A 27,000-nucleotide genomic window follows, 5' to 3' on the forward strand; every position below is an offset into this window, starting at 1 on the left:
GGGGGGGGGGCGGAATGAGTGAAAGGGGGCGGGACCGGAGCTTCAAGCCTTACTTGCGTTCATCATGTCACAATCCAGACTGTGACCCGTGACGAAGTCAATGTTGAAGCCCATCGACTCTCTGGATGCCCATCTGAAAGTTCCAATCGGGCTGCCTGGAATCGTCGCAAATTACAGCGGTAATCCGACCCTTCCCAAGCCCTTCTGTTTCTCCGGCGATTTGAGTAATTCTTTCGCAAAAAAGTGTTTTCTTGGTGGGTTTGGCGGAAGTCACAAAGAGGTCTGCATAGATACTAAACCAACTCAATGTTTCTTTTTTTTTCTTTTTTTTTTTTTTTTTTAAGTTACGGTGAAAACTTTTGGCTGTGTTTGTTTACAAGATTGGCAGCCTTTGAATCGATATGGAAGTGTACCTAGTCTAGATTATGGGGATTTTGCCCTAATAACTTACTCTAAGTGCAAGGTACACACCGGCACCAGCCTCAAGGGCTAGCTTCTAACATATACTTAGGAATACACGCGAGGGCTAAAATAGACCACGCGAACTTTACCTACCGCGCGTGGATTTCTTCATTCTCAACTAATGAAGAAGTACTTGAAGAAATTCAATCGAAAAATTTAGACTTTTGTCAATATATTTATAATAGAAGCTCGAGGGTAAAAACTTAAAGATATTATTATTTTGGGGGATCCAACGAGGGGTACGCATGGTTATATTATTACGATTAAGGTATCGGGGTAACCTGTTCTTATAATAAAATACAGTGGGTTAAAACAATTAAACGTTTTAACTGGTAACTGGGTATTCTCAATAACTGGGGTGAAATTATAATCGGTCTCAAATAAATATTAAGGTTAACTAAAATTTAATTGCTGCTAAACAATTCTAAAATCGAATTTATTTACATGGTAATAAACGTATCTTATATAAATTATATTCCAAATATAATTACTTTTATATAAATAATTACCGCTAATTCGATTACTTTTTTAGCAATAATCGTAATTATTCCTATTTTGGTAATCGGGTTAAAATTCCTTATTTTATCGTTACGTAACCTTCGCGTTTTTTTTTCCTTATTTTTAATCCGTTTTTCCTAGCAATTTTAACCTGGGTTTCCGACACCTCCTCCGTTTTTACCTAATCGTATCGGTTCCAACCCTGGTCGTAATATTAGGTTTTTTTTCCCAAAACCAAATCCCGTAACCGTATAAATAAGTCGTTTCCCTGTAATTTCCTTTTAAAAAATTTTTCGTTTTCCTTTATTAACCGCGATATTGTTTCGAATTAAAAAACGGTCGCAATTTATTCACCCGATTTCCGCGTCCTTGTTACGACCAGACAGTTGGGCCGGTACCAGAAAGGCCAGGTGGGGTCACACCCCTCCTGACGACACTCGGTTAGAGGAAACACCGACCGGCAGGAGACAGGATTACGTAAGGGACCAGTCACGTGACATCACGTGATTACCAGGGAAAGGTGATCATTTGGATCTTTAAGTGATCAGGGGAGATCACAACAGTAGTGATCATTGGGATCACTGGGTGATCACCATGATCCCACTTGGAACATAGTCTATATAAGACACGCTCATTACCATGTAGATAGATTCGATTCTAGGATTGCTTAGCAGCAATCAAACTCTAGTTAACCTCAATACTTACTTGAGACCGATCATAACTTCACCCCAGTCATTGAGAATACCCAGTCACCCAGTCAAACGCTCAGTTGCTTCAACCCACTGTACTTTACCATAAGAACAGGTTACCCGATACCTTGATCGTAACATTTTGATTGCTCCTGTTCAGTACCTTGCCTTGAAGCATACCGAGCAGTACCGCCGATACAATGTCTTCCAACAGGACCACCCCTCAGACCCCCTCTACCACCAACGCTCCGGCCAGCGCTAACGCCTTGCGTCAGATGGTCGCGACGCTCCAAGCCGAGAATCGACAACTCCAGGAACGAGTGACCGAACAAACTAACCGAGCTAACAGAAATAGCATCAAGTATCCTTTGCCTACGCCCTTTGACGGCACCACAGGTACCCTACAGGGATTCCTCACGGGAGCCCGAGCCTACCTACACTTCAACGAGGATAACTTCGACAGCGATGCAGACAAAGTTGCTTACGCAGCCTCGCTCTTGAAAGGCGACGCGCTCGCCTGGTTCGAGCCCACTCTACGAGACTACCTGGACCATGAAGAGGAAGAGAACCGTAAGGCTGAGACTAACCGCATCTTCGACGACTACGACAACTTCGAAGAATGCCTCAGGGGAGCATTCGGCAACCCAGATGAGGAACGCACGGCTAAGCGTAAGCTGGTGCGCCTCACCCAGACCAAGTCGGCATCCAAGTATGCCAGTGAATTTCGACAAATCACCGCCAAGCTACCGTGGGGCCCCGAAGCCCTGATGGCACGCTTCTATGCGGGACTCAAAGAAGAGGTCAAAGACGAACTTGTTAAAGAAGAACGACCCGACTCCCTAGCTGAGTACGTAGAGCTAGCGGTCAAGATTGACAACCGACAGTATGAGAGGAAGCTGGAACGGCGCGAAGGACGCAACGCATGGGGACCAGCCTTGCGACAAGCCAACACCGGACGCAAGTACCAACACCCCAAGCCGCCTCGCCAGTACAGCACCTCATATGGGACACACAGTGGACCCATGGACCTTAACGCGACACAGCACAAGAAACCTCGCAAGGACCCCAAAAGTGGCAAGTGCTTTAAGTGTGACAAGGCAGGGCACATCGCCAAAAACTGCCCCGGAAATTAGAACAACACCCCCGGCTTCACCCTCGACTTTAGAAGCAAACCCGAGAAAGCACGAGGACTCAACGCCACAAACCACCAATAGGCACAGCCTGATCAACACAGCCTAATGAGCTGGACCACCTGCTACGACGATAACTGCATAATCCATAATAGCTCCAAGATGGACGCAGGATGGTACCCTTAGAAACCGAGAGGCACCCGAACATTGGCAGTGGGAAATCGAGTACCCACAGGAACAAGGCCACCAATCAACTTACACCGACAGAATGCCAAGCTACCCGAGCTCACCCACTCGAGCGCTTCGGAAGAACCAGACATAGAACCATTGGGACAAACCCACCGTATTAGGATGACCAACCAACCCTTAACGGAGGAATCCAGTGAGGATTTAGGAGAAGAGTCTTCCAGCGACGCCTCAGGCGAAGACTTAAGCGACGAAGAAGAAGTGGTTCCAAGCCGCTACAGCGCGGAAGGAACCCACGATCCCTACAGATACGACAAAAAGCAAATCGACTTATACCGAGATGACCAATTAGTCCAATTTCCAGGATATAACCTTATGTAACAGAAATAAGATCCCACAGGGAACCCGGATCCTACGTTTGGAGACCACCCAATGCTCAACATTAGACACCCGGAACACCCCCGCGTCTTTTGGGCTGAGTGCTTCCGAGATAATTGCGGAGTTCACCTAAGCAAGAAGATTTACCACAACTTCTTCCCTCGACGACGACTAATTACCGGAATCCACGAAATTTACACAACTGAAGAACTACCCAATTGGGAAATTAAGATTAGACTACGAGACGAACCAGCAGTGATCTTTACGCCTAACGACGAATACCCCATGGCATGCTGCAACCAGTTAAACTTTCCGTGGTACGACTGCACTCGCAGCATATGCAGAGTCCACATGTTAGCCAAAGCCCAAGACTGGCACGCACGAAAACAAAGACACCAAGTACCCGCTCCCATGACCAAGATTGTATGGGACCCAAAGGTAAAAGACAAACAGACGCCCACGAGCGCACGCAAGACACCTGCACCAGCCAAACATTCACTCGACGAGGTTAAGACGAGGGGCAACCTCGCACCCAGAGACAAGAAAAACAAGGACCCACGACGCGAGTCCAGCAAGCCAAAAAACTAAGGCAGCCAGACGGTACAGGGCACCGAACGGCGACGACAGAAACGGAATAAAGAACCCTGAACGCTACGCAAGACACGGTAGCAGAACACGAACACATATTCCTCAACATACGACTCGATGGAAAACCCATACGAGCACTCCTCGACAGTGGAGCACAAGGCAACTACATATCACCAAGGGTCGTAGCGGAACGACGGATACCTTGGCAATAAAAGAGAGAACCATACCAGTTGCAGACCGTGGAAGGAGAGGCAGTTTCATACGGGAACGGCACCATCGAAACAGAGACCGTACACCTCTGGATGGAAAGCTACGGACGAAAGGAACAAATCACCTTGGACATCACGGAGATAGGGGACAAAGACATGATTTTAGGAATCCCCTGGCTTAGAAAGAGCAACCCCAGGATAGATTGGACAACCGGCCAAGTCCAATGGGAAGAGCACCTAGCCACTGAACGACCTCCGACATGGAAGGGTTTACACAGGAAGCGTAGGGCACGGACGAACCAAACAAAACAAGTGGCGTATTTACGAGAAGAACGACCAACCCCGGAGCTAACATCGGAAAAAGAGCGACTATCCACAGGCCAGAACCGATCCAATCCCATAACACCAAACGTAAACGGACAAACCAAAAACGACAGGATACCAGAAGAATACCAGACTTACACACAATTATTTAGCCAAGAACTCGAAACCGGACTACCCGAACATAGCCCGTTCGACCACGAGATACCACTCAAGGAAGGAACCCAACCGAAGTTCCACAAGATATACGGTCTAAATCCAACACAGATGGAGGCACTAGACGAGTACCTCGCAGAAAACCTCGAGAAAGGCTACATTAGACCATCGACATTACCAGCAGGATACCCAATCCTCTTCGTACCAAAGAAGAACGGAAAACTACGATTATGCGTGGACTACAGACAGCTAAACGACATCACCATAAAAAATTGCTACCCACTCCCACTGATAGGAGAACTCCGAGACATGCTCTACCAAGCACAATGGTTTACGACACTAGACCTTAAGGGAGCATACAACTTGATCCGCATGAAGGAAGGCGAAAAATGGAAAACCGCGTTTCGCACCAGACGAGGACATTACGAGTACCTGGTAATGCCCTTCGGTCTTACCAACGCCCCAGCAACCTTCCAAACCATGATTAACCACGTTCTCAGGGAATGCCTAGACATTTTCGTCGTTGTCTACCTGGACGACATCCTTGTCTTTTCCAAGACGTTGGAAGAACACAAGAAACACGTTCACACGGTCTTACAAAAGCTGCAAAACGCTAAGCTCTTAGTTGAGCCAGAGAAATGCCTCTTTTACAGCAAACAAGTCAACTTCCTAGGATACACTATCGCTCCTGGAAAAATCAGGATGGAAGAATCAAAAATCCAAGCAGTAAAGGAATGGCCCCGACCACAGAACGTAAAGGACGTTCGAGCCTTCCTCGGATTTGTGAACTTTTACAGAAGATTTATCAAGGGATACGGCGCGATCGCCACCCCATTGACCAACATGACCAAAAAGGACCTAGAATTCCAGTGGACGGAATAAACACAACAGGCCTTCGAACAGCTACGAGACGCAGTAGCACGAGAACCAATTCTCAAGATACCAGACCCAACGAAACCTTTCGAAGTCGAAACCGACGCATCCGACTACGTAATCGGAGGACAACTTAGCCAACGAGATGAAGAAGGAAGATTGCACCCTTGCGCCTTCTTCTCACAAAAGCTACATGGACTAGAACTTAACTACCAAATACACGATAAAGAACTTATGGCTATCATCCGAGCATTTGAAGAATGGAAACCCCAGCTATCCGGAACTAAACACGAGGTGTTAGTTTACACGGACCACAAGAACCTGACCCACTTCACCACCAGTAAAGTGTTAAACAAACGACAAATTAGATGGTTAGAATTCCTATTAGAATTCCATTTTAGGATTATATACCGGAAAGGAACAGAAAACGGCAGGGCCGACGCCCTTAGCCGAAGACCGGACCACGAGAATACAGTACCAGAAGAAACACGCGTTATCCTCACAATAGATGGAAGCGGAAACCTCCTACCAGCGCACCGGAGCCTCATGACAACCAACACAGTAACCACACCAGAAGAAATACGGAAGATTCACGAAAGCAAAGCTCACGGACACTAAGGAATTTCCAAGACATGGAAACGGCTAAAACAGCACCATAACTTCAGGGGAACAAGATAAGAAGTCCGAGAAGCCATTAAGGATTGCGAACTCTGTGCTAAAAGCAAGTCCGCAAGACATAAACCCTACGGATTACTACAACCATTACCAGCCCCCGACAAGGCCTGGCAGACCATTACCATGGACTTTATCGTCAAACTACCACCTTTAGAAGAGCCACTTACACGAACCAAATACGACAGCATATTAGTTATAGTGGACAAACTCACCAAATATGCCTACTTCCTACCATATAAGGAAAGTAGCAATGCCGAAGAAATCGCCTACACATTCCTACGAGTGATTGTCAGCAATCACGGACTACCCGGAAGCATTGTCACCGACAGAGACAAGCTCTTCACATCAAGATTCTGGAAATCATGGAACAATTAGGAACCAATTACAAGCTATTAACAGCATTTCACCCCCAGATAGACGGACAAACAGAACGAGCCAACCAGACACTCGAGCAGTATCTAAGATGCTACGTAAACCACAAACAAGACGATTGGGTACGACTATTACCCACAGCACAATTCGCCTACAACAGCTCAGAAAACGAGAGTACCAAAATAACCCCGTTTTACGCCAACTACGGATTTAACCCTACAGCATACGGAGAACCCAGAACGACCACTACGGCACCACGAGCCGATAAACAAGCAAGCGAGCTACGACAACTGCACGAAGAACTCCAGCAGGAACTAGAGTTCGTACGAGAAAGAATGATGAAATACGCCAATCAACATAGGATGAAGGGACCATCCTTCAAGGAGGGAGATAGCGTCTACCTCATTCGACGCAACATTAAAACACAGCGACCAAACAGCAAGCTAGACTTCAAAAAGCTTGGACCCTTCAAAATTGACAAAAAGATTAGCGACAACAACTACCGACTATCGCTACCAGACACCATGAGGATTCATCCAACATTCCACGTATCACTATTGGAACCAGCACCACACGGCACCAGCACACGAGAAACAATTGAGATCGACGCACAAGAAACCTACGAAGTAGAACGAATACTCGACCACAGACGCAACCATGGCAAAACAGAATACCTTGTTAAATGGGAAAACTACGGACACGAAGAAAATACTTGGGAACCCCTTAACCACCTCCAGGATTGCCAGGAACCACTCCGCCAGTATTATCAGGAGTTGGATCTGCGAGCAAGTCAGCCAAAGAAGAGAGGACGACCCAAGAAAGCACCACCTACCATTCCCCGGAACTAGGGACCGATCAGGACTCGAAACAATACCACTCGACGAGCCTGCGAGCAAAACAATCAGTACACACCACGAACCGAAACGCACAACCAGGACGGACTCACCAATTGAATGTTGCGCGAGAACATTCATCTCATCCAACAAGGAAGGATTTAGAGGACCCATCGGGAAGGTCGAATCCCAGACAAAATTGGAACCCGGAAGAAGCGACTCTAGAGACACCTTAGGAAGGACCTCGGCTGACCGCCGCCGCTCCTCCTGCTCGGCCTCCTCACGTTCCACCCGATCCAATTCCTCCAAATTATCAATACCACGAGACACAGCCCGCATCATCTTTTCAAACCACAGTTTCTTTTGTTTCCGCAGACGCTCCACCTTGAGGTCCGCGGCCCTCCTCGCCTCTTCAGCGGCCTCTAGCTCCGACTCAAGACGCGAATGTTGGGAAGCAATTCGACGAAGAGACTCCGGAGACACTCCGAGAACATCGCAGTGCGACAGATTCAGACGAACACATTCCGTACAACGAGCAGAATCCCGGGGAGAAGCTTGACAGCGAGGGATTCCCCGAGATTGACAAGCAGAACAAGAAGGCATTTCCACCAGCGACAAAGTAAGGGCAGAGAGAAGGTTGTCGCGACGAACGGTCGACGAGCGACCAGATTTCGATTTAGTTACGCGACTAGACATGGCGCGAGAGAGTTAGCAAGGAAGGAACAAACTCAAGAAACAAGGATCAAGGAAGTACAGACTATTTAAGGCCAAAGGGACTTGGCCAAGGGAGAGGAGACCTGATGTTACGACCAGACAGTTGGGCCGGTACCAGAAAGGCCAGGTGGGGTCACACCCCTCCTGACGACACTCGGTTAGAGGAAACACCGACCGGCAGGAGACAGGATTACGTAAGGGACCAGTCACGTGACATCACGTGATTACCAGGGAAAGGTGATCATTTGGATCTTTAAGTGATCAGGGGAGATCACAACAGTAGTGATCATTGGGATCACTGGGTGATCACCATGATCCCACTTGGAACATAGTCTATATAAGACACGCTTATTACCATGTAGATAGATTCGATTTTAGGATTGCTTAGCAGCAATCAAACTCTAGTTAACCTCAATATTTACTTGAGACCGATTATAATTTCACCCCAGTCATTGAGAATACCCAGTCACCCAGTCAAACGCTCAGTTGCTTCAACCCACTGTACTTTACCATAAGAACAGGTTACCCGATACCTTGATCGTAACAGTCCTCCGTCCGTCGCGAACGTTTGGCTAAAATTATTATTTTCGAAAATTTTGAAATTATGCCGTATTTTTTTTATAAAACCCGTAATTATTCGTATCGTATAATTTTATCGAATTTTCGATATAATAAATATATCCGTCGTAATTGGAAATATAACGCTATTTCCGTTCCTATTACCAATTATAAGTCGTTTTTCCTATCGTATATAGGGTTTTAATTTATTTTATTTTCCCAATGGGTCGATTAAATTAAAAAAAAAAATTGGAATTGTAGGAATTTAAAATTGAAAACGATATTTTCCGTATATAATAGGAAATTGCGCGCTTGCAGCGAAAATCGTCCGAAAAATTTAATCGGTTATTACGTTTACGCAAATAAAAACGCTTTTTTTAATTTCGTAACGAGGCCGAAATTATTCGTTTAAATGTTAAATTATCGGTAAAAAATATTACGGAAAAAAATCGTTTGGGGGTCGACAAATTACCTTTTAATAATCCCTTTAAATTTGGCTTCGTTCCAAAATTACGTTCCCTGGATTATATCGATATTATTAACTGGTCTTCGGTATTGGGTACTAATCCGTAAAATTGGATATTTGCAAATTTAATCCTTAAAAATAATAGGTGGTACTTTTTTTGGTCGTCCTTTCTTTTTTGGCTAATTTGCTCGTAATTCCAATCCTCGGTAATATTGGCGGAGCGGTTCCTAGCAATTTTAAAGGTAGTTAAAAGGTTCCCAAATATTTTTTTCATATCCATAATCTTCCCATTTAACAAAATATTTTATTTTACCGTAATTACGTTTATAATCGAATATTCGTTCGACTTCGTAAGTTTATTTTACGTCGATTTCGATCGTTTTTTATATAATAGTACCGTATGGTACTAATTCCAATAATAATATATGGAATATTGGATAAATTCTTATAATATTTGGTAACGATAATCGGTAATTAGTATCGCTAATCTTTTTATTAATTTTAAAAAATCCAAACTCTTTAAAATTTAATTTACCGTTTGGTCGTTATATTTTAATATTACGTCGAATAAGGTAAACGCTATTTCCCTCCTTAAAAATAATCCCTTTATCCGATACTAATTGGCGTATTTTATCATTCTTTTTCGTACAAACTTTAATTTTTACTGGAATTTTTCGTATAATTGTCGCAATTCGTTTATTTATTTATCGGTTCGCGGTACCGTAATCGTAATTCTTAATTTTCTATACGCGGTAGGGTTAAATCCATAATTAACATAAAATAGGGTTATTTTGGTATTTTCGTTTTTTAAACTATTATAGGCGAATTGTATTATAGGTAATAATCGTACCCAATTATCTTATTTATAATTTACGTAATATTTTAAATATTATTCGAATATTTGGTTGGCTCGTTTTATTTATCCGTTTATTTGGGGGTAAAATATTATTAATAATTTATAATTAATTCCTAACTATTCCATTAATAATTTCCAAAATCTTAATGTAAAAAACTTATTTCTATCGGTAACGATATTTTCTGGTAATCCGTAATTGTTAACAATTATTCGTAAAAATATATAGGCGATTTTTTCGGCATTGCTATTTTCCTTATATAATAGGAAATAGGCATATTTGGTAAATTTGTCCATTATAACTAATATGCTATTATATTTAATTCGTATAAATAATTTTTTTAAAAATGGTAATTTAACGATAAAATCCATTATAATAATCTGCCAGGCCTTATTAAAAGCTGGTAAAAATTGTAATAACCTATAAGGTTTATATTTTGCGGATTTGCTTTTAACGCAAAATTCGCAATCCTTAATAGTTTTTCGTACTTTTTATCGTATTTTTTGGAAATTATAATGCTATTTTAGCCGTTTCCATATTTTGGAAATTCCTTAGTATCCGTAGGCTTTGCTTTCGTAGATCTTTCGTATTTTTTCTAATGTAATTATTATATTTATTATTATAAAATTCCGGTATATTGGTAAAAGGTTTTCGTTTTCGTTTATTATAAAAATAACGCGTATTTCCTTTAATATAATATTTTCGTGGTCTGGTTTTCGGTTAAGGGCGTCGGCCTTACCGTTTTTTATTCCTTTTCGGTAAATAATCCTAAAATGGAATTTTAATAAAAATTCTAACCATCTAATTTATCGTTTGTTTAACACCTTACTAATAATAAAATGGGTTAGGTTCTTATAATCCGTATAAATTAGCATTTCGTATTTAATTCCGGATAATTGGGATTTCCATTTTTCAAATATTTAAATAATAACCATTAATCTTTTATCGTATATTTGGTAATTAAATTTTAATTTATATAATTTTTATAAAAAAAAGGCGCAAAAATGTAATTTTTTTTTTCGTTTCGTTGGTTAAATTATCCTCCGATTACGTAATCGGATACGTCGGTTTCAATTTCGAAAAATTTCGTTGGGTTTAATATTTTAAAAATTGGTTTTCGGGCTATTACGTTTCGTAATTATTTAAAAACCTGTTACGTTTATTCCGTCCATTGGAATTTTAAATCCTTTTTAATCATATTGGTTAATAGGGTGGCGATTGCGCCGTATTTTTTAATAAATTTTTTATAAAAGTTTACAAATCCGAAAAAGGTTCGAACGTCCTTTACGTTTTATAGTTAAAACTATTTCTTTACTATTTAGATTTTTAATTTTTCCATCCTAATTTCTCCAAAAACGATAATATATTTTAAAAAATTAATTTGCTTATTGTAAAAAAAACATTTCTTTGGTTTAATTAAAAATTTAACGTTTTATAATTTTCGTAAAACCGTATAAACGTATTTCTTATATTTTTCCAACGTTTTGGAAAAAATAAGGATATTATCCAAATAAACAACGACGAAAATATTTAAATATTTCCTAAAAACGTGGTTAATTATGGTTTGGAAGGTTATTGGGGCGTTAATAAAACCGAAAGGCATTATTAGGTATTCGTAATATTTTCGTCTGGTACGAAACGCGGTTTTCCATTTTTCGTTTTTTTTATACGGATTAAATTGTATATTCCTTTAAAATTTAATATTGTAAATTATTATATTTAATAAAATATAATTCGGAATTTTCCTATTAATAGAAATAAGTAATAATTTTTAATAATAATATCGTTTAATTATTTATAATTTACGTATAATCGTAATTTTCCGTTTTTTTGGTACGAAAAAAATTGGGTATTTTGTTGGTAATATTAATAATTTAATATAACCTTTTTTAAAAATTTTTGCGAAATATTCGTTTAATATTTCCATTTATATTGGATTTAAACCGTATATTTTGTAGAATTTCAGTTGGGTTTTTTTTTAAATAATATTTCGTAATCGAACGGGCTATATTCGGGTAATCCGGTTTCGAATTTTTGGCTAAATAGTCGGGTATATTTTTAATATTTTTCTAAAATTTTACCGTTTTTGGTCTGTTTGTTTATATTTAATATTATAGGATTAAATCGGTTTTAATTTATAAATAATCGCTCTTTTTCCAATATTGGTTCCGGGTTTGGTCGTCCTTTTCGTAAGTACGCCATTTATTTTATTTGGTTCGTCCGTACCCTATATTTCCTATATAAACTTTTATATATTGTAAATCGTTTAATAATTAAATATTTTTCCTATTAAATTTGGCCAATTGTCCAATTTATCCTAAGATTGCTTTTTTTAAACCAAGGAATTTCTAAAATTATATTTTTATCTTTTATTTCCGTAATATCCAAAATAATTTATTCCTTTCGTCCGTAGTTTTTTATCCAAAAATATACGGTTTTTGTTTCGATAATACCGTTCCCGTATAAAACTGCTTTTTTTTTTACGGTTTGTAATTGGTATAATTTTTTTTTATTGCCAAAATATTCGTCGTTCCGTTACGACTTTTGGTAATATATAATTGTTTTATATTCCATTATTGAAAAATATTCGTATAGGTTTTCTATCGAATCGTATATTAAAAAATATATATTTGTATTTTGCTACCGTATTTTACGTAACGTTTAGGGTTTTTTATTCCGTTTTTATCGTCGCCGTTCGGTACCTTATACCGTTTAGCTATTTTAATTTTTTGGCTTATTGGATTCGCGTTTTAAATCTTTATTTTTTTTATTTCGGGGTATAAAACTGCTCTTCGTTTTAATTTCGTCGAATAAATGTTTGGTTGGTATAAATATTTTACGTACGTTCGTAGGCGTTTATTGGTTTTTTATTTTCGGATCCTATATAATCTTGGTTATAGGTATAGGTATTTGGTATTGTTATTTCCGTACGTACCAATCTTATATTTTGGTTAATATATGGATTTTATATATGCTGCGGGTATATTCGTACCATAAAAAACCTGGTTAATTATAATATATTATAAAATATTTGTCGTATGGCGTAAAAATAACTATTAATTCGTCCCGTAATCTGATTTTAATTTCCCAATTAGGTAATTTTTTAACTGTATAAATTTCGTTAATCTTTGTAATTAATCGTCGCCGAAAAAAAAAATTATAATAAATTTTTTTATTTAAATAAATTCCGCAATTATTTCGGAAATATTCGGCCCAAAAAATACGTAAATATTTTGGATATTTAATATTAAATATTGGGTAATTTCCAAACGTAAAATCTGGATTTTCTAAAAGGTTCTGCCTTTATTATACCGGGTTATATCCTGGAAATTGGACTAATTAATCGTTTCGATATAAATCGATTTATTTTTTAACGTATTTGTAAGGATTGTTAGTTTTTTCCGCGTTGTAACGGTTTGGAACTACCTTTTTTTTGTCGTTTAAACCTTTTCTTAAAATATTATTAAAAAATCTTTCCGTTAAAAATTAATTGGTTATTTTAATACGGTAGGTTTATTCCAATAATTTCGTATCGAATTTTTTTAAAACGTTCGAATTTATAAATTCGGGTAATATAACGTTTTATCGGTATAAATTGGTTGGTAATTTTATTTTTATAGGTATTCGGTTTTCTATTACTAATATTCGGGTATTTTTTGGCTTTTAAAAATACCATTTTACGTCCATTTTGGAACTATTATAAATTATATAAGTATCGTCGTAATAAATAATCCAATTTATTAGGCTATATTAATTAAATTATGCCTATTAGTAATTTATAGCGTTAAATTCTCGTATTTTTTCGGGTTTGCTTTTAAAATCGAAGGTAAAACCGGGGGTATTATTTTAATTTCCGGGGCAATTTTTAGCGATATATCCTATTTTATTATATTTAAAATATTTGCCATTTTTGGAATTTGTCACGGCCAGGCATACATTGGAGAACCTCAGTGTATTAGGCGCTATCGACGAAAATTCTAAACTGAAGAGAAGAGAGAAATTACAATCGACGACGCGCTCAAGAGACGCGCTTAAATCCGGAGGTAGTGGATCCTTGTCCGATCCCTGGCTCGGTGTGGAGCCGAGTCGTGATTCTGAGGGTAGGTCTAGGGGCCTGATCCTCACATTACCCCCCTCTAAGGCCTGATCGACGTAGGCGGTCAGAGTCTTGAGTTTGTCACGTGTGTCTCCTCGGGGCCTTCCTCCGCTCTCGTGTCTTTTTCGCATCGTGCTCGGCAACATTGTCCTCGGGTCCGTCCTCCGCAAAAACATCCTCTGCTGCGCTCCTGATCCACTGTTGCAAATTTACCGGAGGTCCTGCTGCGTCCGGGTACTCCCTGTGAAAGGTATCCAGCAGTACTGGTGAATTTTTCAAGTCGCGGGCCTCATACCATGTCTCATCAGGGTCGAGTCCGACCCACGATACCTGATATTGCAACGTCTTCTTTCGTCCGAATAGACGTGAGGCCAACACTTGCTCCACCTCCCACTCCGGTTCTCCGTTAATTTCGACCGGTGGTTCCGGCTTTTGATACTGCTGAGGTAATGGATCCGTTCCTGCCTTGCGCAGTCGGCTGGCGTGGAACAGCTTACTACCTTTATACCAGGCAGGGGTGTCGAGAATGAAGCTGTGGCCCTTTTCCTCGAGAATCGTCCATGGTCCTGCATTTTGCGAGTCCAACTTGGTCGTAGGAGCTTCGGTGGAAAAACCCTTTTTGCTAACGTAAACCGCATCTCCCACCGTAAAGTCGACCGGTCGCCGCTTCTTATTAGCCTGCCTCTGTTGCTCTATCTGCGCTCCGAGTCCATTGTTGCGGGCCAGTTCCTGGGCTTGCCGGGCTTGGCGGACCATTTCCAGCGCCTTTTGTTGCTGACCGGTCTCCAGGTCTTCTTCGGGTAAAGGTAGAGAGAGCGGGTCTCTAGGGCGAGCTCCTGTTTCTGCTTCGATCGGTGCCATGCCGATAGAGGCGTGAACGGACGAGTTGTGGCCGAAGTCGAAAGCGGGAATATGCCGTCGCCAGTTCGTTTGGTATTTGTCTACATAAAAGCGCATTTTCTGATCCAATTCAGCGTTGGTAATTTCGACGCTGCCCTGACTTTGAGGGTGGCGGGCGCTTCCATGTTTATGCTTTGTTCCTGTCAACTCGTTTAAAGTGTTTAGGAACTCGGATATAAACGGTCCGGCGTTGTCGGAAAGCCATAAGTCGGGGACGCCTTTCCAACGGTACACAGTCTGATAATACCGCATGGCCAAGGTTTCCGCGGTGTCTGTCTTTTTTCCCGGTAGGGTGGCCAAAAGTTTGGTCAGTCGGCAGATGAAGACCCAGACGTAATCGTAGCCTTCTTTATCCTTGGGCATAGTTTTGCCGTCCACCACCACGTGCTGCCAACACCGTCTAGGGATCTCCAGTGGGTGCAGCAGCCCAGGCGTCTTGTCATGTCGTACCTTGTTGCGCTGACATTCGCGACAATTTTTGATGTAGCGTTTGACGTCTCGATTTCGGTCGGGCCACCAGTAATCTCTTTTCAGGCGGCTCAGGGTTTTGTTCTGGCCTCCATGGCCGAAGATCTTGGGCTCATGAGCTTCGCGGATGAGAGCCGTTCTTAAGAAAATCTTGCCATCCTGGGTAGTCTCGGGTACCGTTAACAGATTATCATGGCGACCTAGGTTCTGTTTTAGGTTCTCTTCCAGGATAAGGGCCACCAGGTCAACTCCTTGCGGTGCGGAGGGTTCCAAGCTGCTAATGGTTGGAAGAGGTTCGCCGGGTCGGGAGTCGATCTTTTCTGGAGGAATTAGTGCAATGGTGCGGTCTAACACAGCTCGGGCTTTAACCGTAGGGTTGTCGATGGTTTTGCGCGAAAGGGCATCGGCTGCCACATTATCCTTGCCGGGACGGTATTTAAAGGTGAGGTCGAAGTTGGCCAGGTAGTCAGCCCATCGTATCTGGCGAGCGGACAAAAGTTTCTTGGTCGACCAATAAATTAGGGCCTGGTGATCGGTGAAAACACAGAACTTGGTACCCAACAGGGCTGGTTCGAAGTCCTTTAGCGTATTAATCACAGCCAATAGCTCCTGGTCCTGGATCGGATAGTTTTGTTCAGCAGGGGACATGGTTTTGGACGAATAGCCGATTGGCTTCCAGCTGCCATCGTCCTGTTGCTGCCACACGACACCGGCGGTGGCCCTGCCACTGGCGTCGGTGTCCATCCTAACAGGCATACCGGGTTTGAAGAAACTCATCACGGGGGCGGTGATCACCAGCTGTTTCAGCGCTTCAAAGGCAGATTTCTGCTCGGGGCCTCTTTCGAACGGGACTCCCTTTTTCAATAATCGGGTCAGAGGTTCTGCTTGTTCGCTGGCGTGATGGCAGAACGTCCGAACGAAATTGCATAAGCCTAGGAAGGATCGTACTGCGGAAACGGAGGTGACATCGTCCCATTGCCAGCTGGTGATGGCTTCGACCTTTTTGGGGTCGATGCGGATACCTTTACCGATCTCTAGAAGTAAACCCAGGTACTCGATTTCGAAAACGCCGAAACTTGACTTTTTGATATCGCCTTGGAGTCCGGCTTTGTGCAACCTGTAAATAACCTCCTCGGTTTGCTCAAAGTGGACTTGCTCCGATTTATCCTCGGTATAAATTAACACGTCGTCTGCGTAGGCGCTCGCGAAAGCGTCCAGCAGTTCATTAAGCTGAGCGTTGATAAAAGCTTGGAACCAGGCGGGTCCGACCTTCAGTCCAAAGGGTAGGACCTTCCACTGAAATGTGCCTTGTCGCGTTTTGAACGCCGTTAAATACCGTGACTTCGGATCCATTAGCAATCTGTTAAAAGCTCGAATAATGTCGATCTTGGTCATCCTCCGGGCTTTTCCACATTTGCTCAACGTCCCGGCCACGTCGGGGGCAAGTACTTGTCGTCCTTTGATGAATTTGTTTACCCATCTGTAATCCACACAAAAACGTTGCTCCTTCGATTGCGGTTTAGGAACGAACAAAGTTGAAGCTGCGGTCTCCTCCATGGTCCGTTCAATGAAATCGATCCTCAGAAGTTCGTCGATGGTTTCTTTTTCCAACTCCATCATCGCGAAAGGGGTCGAATAACGGGCTGGCCTCCCCTCCAAAGGTTTCTCGAGTTCCAAAACCACGTCGAAACCGGGTCGGCTAGGCGGGAGAATCGTCGACGCCTTTTTGGAAAAGAAGCCCTCAAGGTGGGCAAGTGCTTTGGGCAACTTGGCTCGTACTTGCGCGATGTGCTCCGGGTCTTCCTCTGCAGGGAATGGAATGGGATGTCCATCGTGAGTCTTGTTCCATTGCAGGGCTGATACCGCATTGAGGCTGGTTGTAGGCGTATCGTTTACTGGTACCAGCGGTATAGGCTCCGTGGGTAACGGGGATCGCTTCCATCGATCTTGACGTGGGTCGTTAAGAAGGGCACAAATATTTGCTGGCAGGGCTTTGTTGGAAACGGTCTTTGGGATAGTCGGAAAGGCGCTAATTTCTGCGATCTGAGCCTGGTTTCCGTGTTGGCGTTTAGGGCCTTGAAGTATCTTGCGGACCTGGATGCGACGGTCTTCTTGTTCCATCTTGCGGTCCCGGCGGACTGCGTCAGCTTGGGCCTCGAGGTCCAGAGGCGGATTTGAACGTTGTACAACGATTGCGGGTGAGTATTGGGCCATGGCGGGCAGGTCGTTGGGCCAAACGAAGCTGCGGGTAGCTGGGAATAAGCCTACTCGATGCTTCGTCCACCATTCTTGTCCGATAAACACATCGTGTGCCGTCTCGAGGAGGATAAATTTCTGCCGTGGGAATTGTCGTCCGTCGATTTGCAAAGTGAGCCGAAGGTATTCGGTGGCTCTTGCGGTAACCTTCCCGTTAAAATCTCCAAAGTCCAAAGGTTTGGGGAGCTTTTTGATAGGTAGCTCTAAACGTTGGGCGACCTTTTTCGCGAGGCTCGGTCGAATGGATAAGTACACATCTGCTCCGGTGTCACAGAGAGCTTGGGCGTTGAGACCACGACCTTTGTCTTGCAATTGAATGGGAGCAAGGAAGGTGTTTAATTTGGGTGATCTATCGATTTTGGCTATCTGAGGCATGCAGACTGCCGAGGAGACTTCCGGCAGCCTTAGCAGTTTTCCGAATCCGACGAAGATGAGCTGTGGCCGGATCGTTCACCAGCTTCTCGATCGCCTTCGTGTTGAAGGGCGAGAACGGCGGCGATGTGAGCGGCCTTTTCGGGGCAATTGCGTGCCAGGTGCCCGGCTTCTTTGCAAAGGAAGCATCTACCCTCAGTGACCAATTTGGCGTTTTCTCTGCTGGGCGACTTCGGGGCGTCAATGGTCTGTGTGCGGGTTTGGTTCTTGGCTTCCTGGCTGTGCCGGCGATTCTCGTGTCGACGCTGTTTGCGTTCGGCGCTGGCTGAACGCTCACGGCGCTCTTCCCTCTTTTTGCGGTTCTCGCGGAGCTCCTCCCAAGCGCGTTGTTGGGCCAGCGCCGAGTTCGCAACTTCTCCGGCAAAGGTCTCGTACGAGATATTTGGGTCTTTGGATAGGCTGAGAAGCTGGGGGTTCAGGTTGGCAGGAATGTGCTCATAGAGAACCAACTTGCGTTCCGTTTTGGCAATGTTGGCTTTATCGGCTAGGCTGTTAACCTTGCCAATAAACTGGTGGATGTCTGTTGACTTGTCCGACAGACTAAACTTCAGGTGACGAAGCTCCTCACGGGCTTTGGAGGCTTGATTGTCATCGTGGTAAACAGCGGCTAGGGTCGCGACCATTTCGGCCGCGCTGCTGAAAGGCATAATGGTGGATTCATAGCGGCCTTGGATAAGGTCGTTGGCAAGCCCTTCAGTGAGGGAATTGATCACCGCCATGCGGCTTCTTTCTGTTTTATAAGTTTCGTCGTCCTCTACAAATTTATCTGCGATTTTGGTGATCCATTTATCAAAACGATCCTTATCACCATCAAACATGCCGGGGTCGATGCCGGCTTTACGTGCCGTCCTGTCGTAGGCAGGGTTTTTAGCATTTTGGTTACTTCCGTAAGGCTCAAATGCTGTCCGGGCAGCGATACCATGGGGCTTAAACTCAGCCCCTCCAAAGGCGCTGTTCAAAGGCGTAATACCGCGGGTTTGACGGGTGGCATTGTTACTCCGGGTGGCAAGCTGGTCTTTAAGTTGGGCAATGGTGGCCAAAAGATCTTGCAGCTGTGATTGAGTGATGGTAGCCTGGCCGGTTGTGCTTTCGCTTTCGTCTGCCATTTCGCTTCTCATTTGGGCGGCAGGCGAGGGCGCTCTGCTTGGAGATTTCGGAATTTCGTTCCTGCCGTCTGACGTTTTGGCAGAAGGTTGGTGGGGAGGGCTTCGCGCCTCTCCTGGGTGCTCAGAAACTGACTCGTACTCGTACGATCCGTCAACTTCGATGCTGTCGACTGGCTGATCTTGCTCTGTGTCGGATTGGGGCTCAACGGGCTCTTCAGGCTCTGTGTTGGCGCTGGTAGGAGCGGGCTCTACTGGCTCTGGGCTCACTGGGGCAAATGTAATCTCTCCGTTTTGATCCGAACCTTCGGTGTTGGGAGTAGCAGTGCCTGAAGCCAAATTATCTGGCTTTGCTGAGTTTGCGTTTGTCACGCGTTGGGATTGGCGAATCGGTGGGCCGTAATTCTTACGCGGCGACATTGATTTCGCGAATGGTGTCTTCTGTGGCCTAGTTTACCGTCGTGCACAGCCGACGTGGTGAACGATTGAATGAAGGGATTGAACGATATATTTTAATTGCTTCACCAGCAAATCATAGTGAGTTTAGAATTATGTCACGGCCAGGCATACATTGGAGAACCTCAGTGTATTAGGCGCTATCGACGAAAATTCTAAACTGAAGAGAAGAGAGAAATTACAATCGACGACGCGCTCAAGAGACGCGCTTAAATCCGGAGGTAGTGGATCCTTGTCCGATCCCTGGCTCGGTGTGGAGCCGAGTCGTGATTCTGAGGGTAGGTCTAGGGGCCTGATCCTCACAGAATTTTTGCGAAAGTTTTTATATTATATCGCGTTAAAATCCATAAATCCATTATATATCCCGTATAAAATACTATATTGGCGAAACGGTTTAGGGTATTAATATTTGCGTCCGGTATTAATTTATCGCAAAATTGGGCCTTATACGTTACGTTTTTCGCGTCGTTCCAATTTTTTTTCGTATTATCGGTTATTAATTTTAACTATTAGCTTTACGTATTCGGTTAGGGTATTGGGTCGTTTTTTTTTAATAAATTCGTTTTTAATTTTTTTTTTATCCCGTATAAAAACGTGCCATTAGGGTTTTGGGGCCCCATAATAATTTGGCGGTAATTTATCGAAATTTACTGGTAAATTTAAATACCGATTTAATTTGGGTAAAACGTACTAATTTACGTCTAACCGTACGTTTTTCGTTTGAATTACCGAATATTCCCTTAAAATATTTTTCGAAATTATCGTAATCGTCGAAAATGCGGTTAGTTTTAATTTTACGGTTTTTTTTTTATAGTCCAAATAATTTCGTAGTATAGGTTCGAACCAGGCGAATATATCGCTTTTTAAAAACGAAATTGCGTAGGTAATTTTATTTGTATCGCTATCGAAATTATCCTCGTTAAAATGTAAATAGGCTCGGGCTTCCGTAAAAAAAATTTTATAGGGTATTTATAATACCGTTAAAAGGCGTAAATAAAAAATATTTAATATTATTTTTATTAGTTCGGTTAATTTATTCGGTTATTCGTTCCTAAAATTATCGATTTTCGGTTTGGAACGTCGCGATTCTTTAACGTAAAGTATTAACGTTGGCCGGAACGTTAATGGTAAAAGGGGTTTAAAAGGTAGTTTTATTGAAAGATATTATTTCGGCGGTATTATTCGGTATATTTTAAAATAAAATATTAAATAAAAATAATTAAAATATTACGATTAAAATATCGGGATAACCTATTTTTATGGTAAAATACAGTGGGTTAAAACAATTAAACGTTTTAACTGGTAATTGGGTATTTTTAATAACTGGGGTAAAATTATAATCGGTTTTAAATAAATATTAAAATTAACTAAAATTTAATTGTTGCTAAACAATCCTAAAATCGAATTTATTTACATAGTAATAAACGTGTTTTATATAAGCTATATTCCAAATATAATTATTTTTATATAAATAATTATAATTATTCCAGGGTAATTACCGCTGGTTCGATTATTTCCTTAATAGTAATTGTGGTTATTCCTGCTTTGGTAATCGGGTTAGGGTTCCTTATTTTATCGTCACGTAACCTTCGCGTCTTTCTTTCCTTATTTTTGGTCCGTTTTTCCTGGCAGTTCTAACCTGGGTTTCCGACACCTCCTCCGTTCTTGCCCAATCGTGTCGGTTCCAACCCTGGTCGTAACATACATGGACATAGATTGCAAACATGTCCTTTGGTATTCAGAAAACAGACCGATTACACAGCACTTCGTAATACTTATTTCAACCTCGATCCCTACTCGTCGATGAGCTTCATGCATAACTACCAATGGGGGTAGATTTGCTCGATATTTTTGACAACGAGTCCTAACCCTTCGAGGCCAGATTTTCCGCGTCGGTTGGCGGTTGCAGAAGTCTTCAGGGCTAATCAGAGTGATTTATCTACGACTGCCCCGGGCTTCCATACGGACGGCAACTATGTCAATGACGATGCGTGTATTATGCATTCATTGGTGCCACTGGGCGACTAGTCCTGAAGAGGGTGTAGCACAGGCACACATGCATTTTTCGTGTGATTGACTTGAATGCCTTCACGATAGCCTGAACAATATTTCAATGCCACCCCGAAGCCTTTCTGTTTGATTAGTCCCTCGAGCGAGGAACCCCTTGTTGTGGCTGGGAGTAAGCTGAAGCTGAATATGGATTCTTGCCCAATCAGTGACTGGTTGTCGTTCAGCTGCCTGTTATCATGGAAAAGCAACTCTGCAACCATCCCCTGGGTCTGTTATGAGGATTCATGGATGCAGAGCCCTTTGTGTTGCGTGAGGGGCTCCCCAGCACCCGATGCAGATTGTAACACTTTACATTCCTCTTCTCCTTTCCTCTGACCAGCGTCAGTCATAATCACCATCACATCCTGTGATACTGTCTGTCTTTTCATCATTACCCTAAAGTTCTCCGCAACACACAACTACGCTTGAACCCAAGTTTTCTGCGCCGCACTTTATCGTCTAATTGGCCATTCCCACTAGGTGTTTTCACAAAACCATGGCGGAAATCACTGTCCTTGACAGCCCCAACCACTACACCATTGGCTGGATCGCTGCGCTTCCCATTGAAGCAGCTGCCGCTGCGGCTATTTTCGATGAAGAGCACGGCCCGCCAAAGGAATTCGTGAGACATTCCACCGACGAGAACAGTTATGATTGGGGCAGAATGGGAGAGCATAACATAGTAATCGCTTCACTCCCTGCCGGGAGGTATGGTACTACATCGGTAGCAAACACGGCCTCCCAAGCTCTTGGCATCCGTACCGTCAATCAGGGTTGGGATCATGGTTGGTATCGGCAGCGGTATTGCGCGGCCGAATGAAGGCCGTGATATTCGCTTCGGTGACATCGTTGTCAGTCAGCCATACGGCACCACGGGTGGTGTCTGCCAGTACGACCTGGTAAAAGCCAAGAGCGGTGATGTACGCCAGCGCCAAGGGTTCCTCGCAGCCCCTCCCGCCGTGTTTCTTCATGCCCTTGGCGCCGTTCGACGTTTCCATGAACGGAAGCCATCTAAAATTCCACAAATACTGGAAAAGATGCTGAGTGACAACCCCAAGATGGCCGAAAGCACGAAGTAGAAGCCAGACTATGGATACCAGGGAGCTAAGAATGATCGGCTCTTCCTCTCCTCATTAACGCATGTTGAGGGCGGGGATTGTGCAGGATGCGACGCTTCCAAGGAAGTCAAACGAGAAGAATGAGACTCGACGTGCCCACGAATCTTCTACGGCATCATTGCTTCCGGCAACACACTCGTCAAAGACGCCGTCACCCGCGACAAGATTTTGGCTGACGTCGAGGAGGACTGCCTTTGCTCTGATATGGAGGCTGCGGGGCTTGATGAACGACTTTCCCTGCGTAGTGGTGCGTGACATCTGCGACTATGCCGACTCCCACAAAAACGATCGTTGGCAGCGCTACGCTTTTGTTACAGCGGCTGCATATGCGAAGGAACTCCTCTCCTATGTCCCTGCGAGGGAAGTCTCCAAGAGCAAGAGAGCATTGGAAATTTTGGAGTCTGGTTAGTTTTCTTCCGTGCGGCCCATGGACTGTGATGGACTGGAAACGGACGCTCATGTACTTCTTTCTTATAGTCCAGGACCACTTCAATGTGGTCCGAGAAGCAATCGGAAGCCTGGTATCGAATGAACAAGTTGAAAAAATCAAAAGTTGGCTTTCACCTGCGGATCCCTCCGCTGATCTCAACAAGGCACAGAAAAAGAGGCACCCTGGGACTGGCGACTGGCTCCTTGAGGGCTCCAGCTTCAGAGGTTGGAAGTCAGATCCGAGCGGCCGCCTCCTGATTTTCGGACTCTCTGGACGCGGCAAAACTGTCCTAGAATCAAGCATTATCACAAGGTTGAAGTCGGAGGTAGATATTCCTAGAACTACGCTTTACTTTTTCTTCGGCTTCGACGACAAGGGCAAGAAGACTGTCGATCAACTGGTCCTTTCCTTCTTGTTCCAGCTGTACGACCAAGTCAACTGTTCTCGAGATGTTCTCGACTCTGCGTTAAAATCTTCCGAGCACGGTGAATTATCAACCGAACAGCTTTCCACTATCCTGAAAAACATGATGCAGGCAAGCAAACAAACCATATACGTTGTCTTGGACGCTCTCGATGAATGCTCGCCACGAACAAACATCATCACGTATCGAGTTGGATTGTTTTCTATCTCAATTCTATGGAAAGCAGCGGATAAAATTACCGACGACCCTGTTAATAAAGCTGCACCGTGGGTCTGCATCTAGACTCCGAGTCCAAAGTTTAAACTTGAGCCCATTGGCACCCCGATTGCTTGGAAAGCCCGACAAGAGTCCATTGACATCGATGGTATCCCAGTTAGATAGGACATCTGTCCTTGGTGTCCTCATATGTGGGCTACCGATGGTGGAGCAGCTGCGAAGCTGGGATTGCCGGCTACCGACGGCGGTCGTGACCCTGGCTTCCGCTTAGGTTGGCTGCTTACCGCTGTAAACTAACACACTTTTCGAAATCGGATACATCTGATGCAACTGCCTTCAGGGCCACTGGCAAAGATAGTACACCCGACCTTTCGCTGCCTGCAATTGTCTGCGGATTTGATAACGAGGCTAGTTAGTCAGTTTTTGGAGCATACGTAAGGATCACTAGGATCATCTTGAAAATTCCTTTGTGGCGGACGGACGGCCCGGTCGAAAGACTTACTGCAGGCAACAGAAACGCGATGGTATCCTAGCTTGTTTCTTTTCTTCCCATCCTCAAGCGCCCTGGAATTATTTGCACGCACGTGTTTTAAGTGCTGGCGGAGCTTGTACAGCTGCTGCCATGTTCTGCCCAACAATAAGGATGGATGCATATTTCAAATGGTGATTTGGATGGTAGGATTACTCAGTAGACCGTAGATACCTAAATAACTATACACCTCAAAATTCGTCAGGCGTTAGCCGTTTTCTTTTTCTCAACCGTCCACGATTCAAATTCTCGACCAAATTACAGTCCTCGGTATAACTAGTTTGCCCCACGCAAGACTCCTCCTGCTGCTTGTCTTCATCCTCTCCATCTGTATTAACAACCAACCATCCCTGGTTTTGGTACCACTCGGCCTTCCGAAAATCAGAGAGGATTAGTCCTCCCACCCGCCAAAGTCGAGACTGGCGTTGGGGGTCATCTTGTTTGGACATGCGGCAAGATGAAGGACTGGGAGGCAAATTGGTCGAACCCAACTCCTTAGAGCCTGCTGTATCATCACTGTCGCTTGCTGGTGGGTCTGCTCCTGTGTCTGCTGCCCCATGTTGTGTGTCTTTCGGTGCGGGTATAGCGGCAGACATCCGAGCGGCAGCAGTTGATTGATTCTGTATTTTGTTGGGGTCTCCTGGAATGGTGTTGGATGTATTGACGGGAAGTTTCGTAGCAGCGTCAGGCCTGATGCTAAGGGGGACCGGGGAGGGCGGCAGCGGGATTTTGGCACCGAAGTTCTCAATACAGCACATGTCGTAGTGGAACCGCAAGGCCCTCTTGCTAACGCCGGGGGCGAGATGAGCATGCTTGCCGTGATATTCGAGCAATAGAGAATATGGCAAAAAAACCCGGATGATGCCAGTGTCGGGATGGATGGAAAAGAGACGCTGGTCGAAACATTGATGCAGGTGACTTGCCATCAACAATCCATTGGCTGGATCATAAGTACCATACCAAGCATCCTTGAGGTTTTCGGGATTGTTTGTGTCGGCAATGCCTTGCTGGTCGTCGAGGGGGAAGCGACTCCAATGCGTCGCCGGGACTATGTGTGCTGCTTGGATACCAGGTCCGACGGGTGATCCGGTACACCAGTACCCTCCTTTGCCGGTGACGACGCACTGAGCAGGAGTATGAATGCTGATCACGTCACTACGAAAGTTGTTTATGAACTCCTTGCCGGTTTGGGAATCGATAATTGCGATGGGGATAACGGCTTCTTGTGCTTCATCCTGCCCATCTTTGTAGGGCGACGGACTGCGTTCTGGCGAGGGTGAGTTCGAAGGCGACCTCGAAAGCGAGCCAGACCCAGTGCGGATGCGTTTTCTGGCCACGTCTCCCCTCCTTGGTGCGATGAGAGCGAGCTTGGGGTCGCTGGTGTCAGATTTGCCGATTTGTAGGTATCGAGGGTCTCGACGCCGTCGTGGTTGAGGGGCAAGTCGCAGGCAAGAATCTGCAGTGGTGATGGGTTTCTTGTTAGCTGATTAAATGCAGGTGCCGTTGAGCGCTTTGGATAGAAAGTATTAAAGTTAAATGACCCTGTAGACTGTGTTTTTCCCTATGGCGCGTGCATGCCCTTTCGTGGAGAACGTAGCGGTACCTAGTTTTCGATCCCGGATTAGGGGTCGGGATCTTTGTCGTGTTATCTTGCTCGTCCAGGTGCAGGACGAGGCCATGCGCGCCTCTCGATTCGGTTTCGGGTATTAGGGCGCGCCGCCATTGAGAGCCATCGCCACCATCGTCGCCATGGCCTGGTGGGGAAAAACAAAGATTAAGATCGTGTACCACATCGGCGACAGTGAGGAGATCGAGATGTTGGTAATAGCCACCGAAGATATTGTTTTTGGCGCACACAATATCGCAGTTCCAGCCGAGGGCACGGTGGGTGTTGGACGGCGCTGCTGATTTGGACATTGGCGGAAATGGGGGACTTAGTAGACAATTCAAGGTGGGCTGCGAGTGCACGCACGCGCGTAACGGTGGTGAAGGTGCAGCGAAATACAGACTTGACCGAATGAAATGGAACACAGAAAACAATCCAGTTGAGCTTGAATCGTAGTAGCACAGCAATCGTGATAAGCCGATAAGTAAAGCCGATAAGGAATAGCTTGATGATTGGGTTTACATAAGTCAGAGCACCCCTTAACCAGCAGCACCCGCCGGCAAACACTCGCATATAATTTTATCAAATCATGTTCAATACAGTCCATAGTTTGCACGTAGTTTCTTATGTAAACAATGAAGGAATACGTCAAAGAAAATATCGAACAAGTCGAAGCCGGCTTATCTATTAAACAGGCCTCGATCCAATTGTTACGGAGTGGCGTGCCTGGGCGACTGCCAACCAGTGCGCCAGGGTTCGCTTGTTGTTCTTCCCTTAGGCGCGTGTACACGAATTGGGGGCACATGACCAAGTCCTGTTTGCTGTTGGGACTAACCACGCGGTATCACCAATGGCCACATTTTGGGTGGGGCAGGTAGTGCATACCAATTTGCTCCTGGCTGGGTCTTGCCGCACCATTTTTTCCCGTGCGAATCTACAAAGAGAAAGACACGGA

The 27,000-nt window shown here is 44.2% G+C and overlaps 3 protein-coding genes across 3 annotated transcripts; 2 read left to right on the forward strand and 1 right to left on the reverse strand.

Moving 5' to 3' along the window:
• Nucleotides 1-22,218: 22,218 nt before the first annotated feature.
• PgNI_07825 (uncharacterized protein) lies at nt 22,219-23,976 on the forward strand (the record flags this gene model as incomplete). Its single annotated transcript, XM_031127831.1, has 4 exons — nt 22,219-22,430; nt 22,495-22,797; nt 22,871-23,244; nt 23,318-23,976. The coding sequence occupies 4 exons, from the start codon at nt 22,219-22,221 to the stop codon at nt 23,974-23,976; spliced, it is 1,548 nt and encodes a 515-aa protein (XP_030981378.1).
• A 79-nt stretch (nt 23,977-24,055) lies between these two features.
• On the forward strand, nt 24,056-24,181 carry PgNI_07826 (uncharacterized protein; the record flags this gene model as incomplete). Its single annotated transcript, XM_031127832.1, has 1 exon — nt 24,056-24,181. The coding sequence occupies one exon, from the start codon at nt 24,056-24,058 to the stop codon at nt 24,179-24,181; it is 126 nt and encodes a 41-aa protein (XP_030980614.1).
• Nucleotides 24,182-24,588: 407 nt separating this feature from the next.
• PgNI_07827 (uncharacterized protein) lies at nt 24,589-26,369 on the reverse strand. The gene is made up of 2 exons (XM_031127833.1): nt 25,981-26,369; nt 24,589-25,895 (listed from the first exon to the last, which is right to left on the reverse strand). The coding sequence occupies exons 1-2, from the start codon at nt 26,354-26,356 to the stop codon at nt 24,631-24,633; spliced, it is 1,641 nt and encodes a 546-aa protein (XP_030980615.1). The 5' UTR covers nt 26,357-26,369; the 3' UTR covers nt 24,589-24,630.
• Nucleotides 26,370-27,000: the final 631 nt, after the last annotated feature.

This window comes from Pyricularia grisea (genome assembly GCF_004355905.1).
Source record: "Pyricularia grisea strain NI907 chromosome Unknown Pyricularia_grisea_NI907_Scaffold_4, whole genome shotgun sequence".
Classification (NCBI taxonomy): Eukaryota; Fungi; Ascomycota; class Sordariomycetes; order Magnaporthales; family Pyriculariaceae; genus Pyricularia; species Pyricularia grisea.

What these genes read in the sequence shown, in the direction of transcription:
- PgNI_07827 (XM_031127833.1), bottom strand. Translation starts at nt 26,356, where the DNA reads ATGTCCAAATCAGCAGCGCCGTCCAACACCCACCGTGCCCTCGGCTGG. An exon ending in GGAAAAACACAGTCTACAGG is followed by an intron (nt 25,896 to 25,980) that starts GTCATTTAACTT and finishes TCACCACTGCAG; the next exon opens with ATTCTTGCCTGCGACTTGCC.